This window comes from Trypanosoma equiperdum (assembly GCF_001457755.1).
Source record: "Trypanosoma equiperdum strain OVI genome assembly, contig: ctg_917, whole genome shotgun sequence".
Taxonomy (NCBI): domain Eukaryota; phylum Euglenozoa; class Kinetoplastea; order Trypanosomatida; family Trypanosomatidae; genus Trypanosoma; species Trypanosoma equiperdum.
In genome coordinates this window covers 518-5,004 of record NW_027124884.1, presented here as the reverse complement: position 1 = coordinate 5,004, position 4,487 = coordinate 518, and the positions used below count along the sequence as shown (strand labels likewise).

The following is a 4,487-nucleotide window of genomic DNA, read 5'->3' as shown; positions in this document are numbered from 1 at the left end:
ACAGACTCTGAGTTCGTGTCACTGGAAGCTGAGAGGCTAAAATTGTTGTCCTATCCGGCGGTTAACAATGAGCAAATAACTCGTTTGGAAGCTGAGTTGAATGCATGTGCCAAAAAATTGCTTGTTAAAAGATTGTATAAAGAAAGGAATTATCTGGATAGGGATCCACTTGGCGTGTCTCTGAATGCTTTACCTCTTGATACGGATTCGCAGTTTCATTTCATGGAGCTGAAGCGGTTGGCTTTGAAGGCAGGAGATCCCTGTTGTAATGAAGTCGCAATCAATACTTTGGAGGAGAGATTGAGTGACCGTGCATACGAGTTAGCAAGGGGGCAAATTGCGGAAGACTTGAGTGATCTGATAAGTGCTCCCAGGGGTATCCCGGTGAGTCTCCTTCATCCCCATAATGATCCAGAGTTTCATGAGATGGTTGTTAGTGTTCGACTGTTAAAGAGGGATTCTCAACCTGATCTATCGAAACTTATGAGGCTGGTCGATGACCTGAACAGGAGGGTAAAGGAGCTTGCAGACTGTGCTGTAGGTACATGCCGGAGAAAACTCAACCCACTCCCGGATGGTATACCCCTGCAGTCGCTTCCCCTAGATGAAGATCCATTATTCAGTCAGATGGAGCGTGATCTCGTTTCATTGTTCCTTGAAGATGAGAAAAAGAATGCCACTCGGATAACTAAGCTGGAGGACCGCCTCAATGAACGTGCGGCGAACATTGCTGTCTCTGTAAAGGCGAAGGATTTGGAGCAGTTGGAACAGACGCCTTGCGGCATACCTATTGAGCTTTTAAGGCCCCATGAGGATTCAACTTTCGCCTCACTGGCAAATCAATATCGCATTTCCAAGCACCTGGGGGGGAGTGATTCACACGGCGTGAATGTTGGAACCCTGAACAAAAGGGCTACGGAAATAGCCATAGAGCTTCTGAGGGGCGATCAGAGTTACATTGATCGTCAACCTTGTGGGGTTCCTTTTTCCGCTTTGGAATTGGAGAAGGATCCCCAATTCCGCGACTTGCAAGTTCAGCGGATGAGGATGGTACTTTCAAATCCGAAACGCAATCTCAACAGAATAACTGAACTTGAGGTACAACTTAACTCGTACGTTCAGAGGTGTGCGCAGGCGTTCTTGGCTGCTGATCGTGGATTTGTTGACAAAGAACCTGGGGGTGTACCGCTCGCGGAGCTAGACCTTGACAATGATCCTCTCTTTCATCGAATGGAGGTAGAACGAGCAAAGTTGAAAATAAGAGAGCCAGTCATCAACGCCTATCGGATACGTAATCTGGAGGAAAAATTGAACGATCGCGCTCATGAGTTGGCAGAGGAATTGTTGGCCACTGACCTTGAGGGAATTGCGCCCGAACCCGAGGGAGTTTTGTTGGCTTCCTTGCACCCGCACGACGATGCCGAATGTGCCTCCCTCATCGCCGCAAAACGGCGGTTGCTAAAGGAACCGTCCCAAAACATGGAAAAGATTAGGGACGTTCAGGAAAAGTTGAACAACCGCGTGTTTCAGTTGGCAAGGGAGGTAATTTCCAAGCTCCGTAAACAGTTGGTTCAAGAGCCGGAGGGGATTCCGCTGGAATTCTTACCGCTTGACGCAGATAATACATTTCGCAGCATGGAGAGAGATCTCCTTGCCTTGCAAGCTACTCCTCGACGTAATGATATTAAAGTGGAGGCCTTGAGGGGGAGTCTGAACGAACGCGCGTGCGAGTTAGCAAGGGGTCAAATACAATGTGGCCGTGGATTCCTTAACCCACAACCGGAGGGTGTTGATCTCGAGCACCTTCCCCTTGATGAAAATGTGGTGTTTCGAAGCAAGGAGGTAGAAAGGACCAAACTCAAAAGGTGCCCTCACGAAAATGCAGCCGCTATTACGCAGCTAGAAAGTGATCTGAATGCCCTCGTACACAGCATCGCAAAAGACATAAAATTATCAGACCGTGCATTTCTGAACCTAACGTCACACGGTATCCCGAGGGAATTGCTACCACTTGATGAGGATCGGAGCTTCACGACGATGGAACGTCGGCGAAGGAGACTGAAACGTGACGGCAACCGTAGGGCCACTGCAATGATGAATCTGGAGGAAATGATGCAGGATCGTGTAGATGACTTGGCTTTTCGCATTTTGCGAGGGGATCGGGGTAACTATGTCACTCTTCCTGATGGGATTGACGCAGCAGACATTCCTATAGATACTGATGAACGTTTCGGAACCTTGGAGTTGAGGCGCGCAGTCGTAATGTTACAGGGTTCGGAGGATTGCAAGGAACAAGTGGGGAAGTTGGAGCACCAGATGAGCGAGCGACTACAAGAATTAGTCAGGAAGCGGGTAAAAGAAGACAGAGATTTCCTTGATCCGGAACCTGAGGGCATTCCATTGAAGGATATTCCACTTGACTCCGATGCCGAGTTTAGGCATCTTGAGGCGCGAAGAAGAAAAATCCGTCGCGAATCGCGTCGTCGAGTAACTAATGTCGCCGATCTGGAGGAGGCTATGAATGATCGCGCACATGTACTTGCAAGGTGTATCGTCGCTGAAGATGTCGGGCACCTTCGGCCTGATTACCGAAGGATTCCAACCAACGAGCTGCATCTTCATAACGATGACACGTTTAGGTCACTCGCTAGCAAACGTCGGGAGCTGCTACAGGTGGGCGCAGTCACCGTTGATATTGCTGCCATCGAAGACGATATGGACATCCGGGCGCTGCAGGTTGCTGATGATGTAGTAGCGGAGGAACGGGCCTTTTTAGACCCACAACCCGGGGGCATGTTTATTGTTGACTTGCAGCTCGATGAAGATGAAACATTCTTTGCACTTGAGCGTGAGCGGCGGAGGATGAGAAAGGATTTCCGTTTCGCTAAGCGGAACAAGGAGGCCATTAACGACCTTGAAGTCAGTCTTAATGAACGTGCTTGTGAATTGGCAAGGGAGGCGTTTTCAAAACAACGCGATTTCATGGATCAGGAGCCCGAAGGTATTCCTCTAAAGGAGCTGCCTCTTGATAATGACTTGATTTTTAAAGATGCTGAAATTTCTCGATACGTGTTGTTGAAGGATCCAAAACATGCAGCGAATGAATTAATTGCCTTCGAAAACGTCATGAATTGTCGGGCGCATGAGCTAGCGAAGGAGATCATTGCAAAAGATCGTGACTTCCTTGACCTTGAACCTGATGGCGTCCCTCGAGAAGAGTTGCCGCTTGATACAGATGAGAGGTTTCAGGTATTGGCACAAGAACATTTTCGATTAAAAAGGCTGAATGGAAATCTGAAGTCCACTGAGGTAAGAGTTTTAGAGGAAAAAATGAATGAACGTCTGCACGAACTTGCCAAAGAATTCCTTCAAGAAAATCGTTCATTTCTTGATTCAGAACCAGAAGGCGTTCCGATAGCCGATGTTCCCTTTAGATGTGACCCTACTTTCGTCGAAATTGAACGAGAGTTACTAAAGTTGAGCAGGAATCCGGTGGTGCCCGATAGCGCGAAGCAAATCGTTCGTGATCTTCTAAACAAGAGGTTGCATGAGATCGCTGCGGCTTTTTTGAAGAAAGAACGAATATTCCTCGACCCTGAACCCTTTGGTCTTCCATTGGCGTGTTTACCACTTAATTATGACCACATCTTGAATTTACTTGAACGAAAGCGGCGTGCTCTCAAAAAGAACGGGAGGGGAGAGATCAAAACAATTCGCTCCCTGGAGGAAGAGATCCAAGATCGTGTTAACGTTATTGCAGTGGAGTACTTGGAGATGGAACGGAGTTTTCTTGACCCCCGACCCCGGGGAGTGCCTTTGACCTTACTTCCTCTCAATGGTGATTGGCGTTTTCGTAGCATGGAGGTTGAGCTACGGGCACTACGGAAGAACCAAACGAAAAACCGAAAGGATATTGAAAAAATAGAGGGAGACCTTAATCTTAGGGCGACGGAACTGGCAGGAGCCTTTCTACAAAAACATCGTGTTTTTATCGATCCTGAGCCCCTTGGTGTGCCCATTGAAGAATTACCTCTTGACTCCGATTCCATCTTTCACAATATGGAGAGTATGTATCTTCAAATGGGACGAGATATCCCGAGAGCAGCAGAACTTCGAAGAATGGAAGAGGAAATGAATGACCGAGTACGTGAACTCGCTACCGAGCATCTTCAGGGAGAACGCGCTTTTTTGAACCAAAAACCTCAAGGTATACCACTGTGTGACCTATCGCTTAACAACGATAGGCCGTTTCGTGACATGGAAAAGCGACTCCGTGCCCTTCGCAAGCACCCTCGTAGCAACACCGAAGGTATCAAAACTATTCAAGACGAAATGAACCAACGAGTAAATGCATTGGCTCGTCGCAAAATATCTGATGATCGAAGCTATCTTCCGCTTGAGCTTCATGGCGTTCCCGTATATGACATTCCACTTGATGATGATAGGGAGTTCAGGGACCTTGAGATCAAACGGCACAGAGCCAAAAA

At 47.8% G+C, this 4,487-nt stretch overlaps 1 pseudogene across 1 annotated transcript; it reads left to right on the top strand.

Moving 5' to 3' along the window:
• The first annotated feature begins 2,364 nt into the window (after positions 1-2,364).
• Positions 2,365-3,663, top strand: TEOVI_000452000:pseudogene (annotated as a pseudogene). Its single transcript has one exon. A coding segment is annotated over exon 1 (1,299 nt).
• Positions 3,664-4,487: the final 824 nt, after the last annotated feature.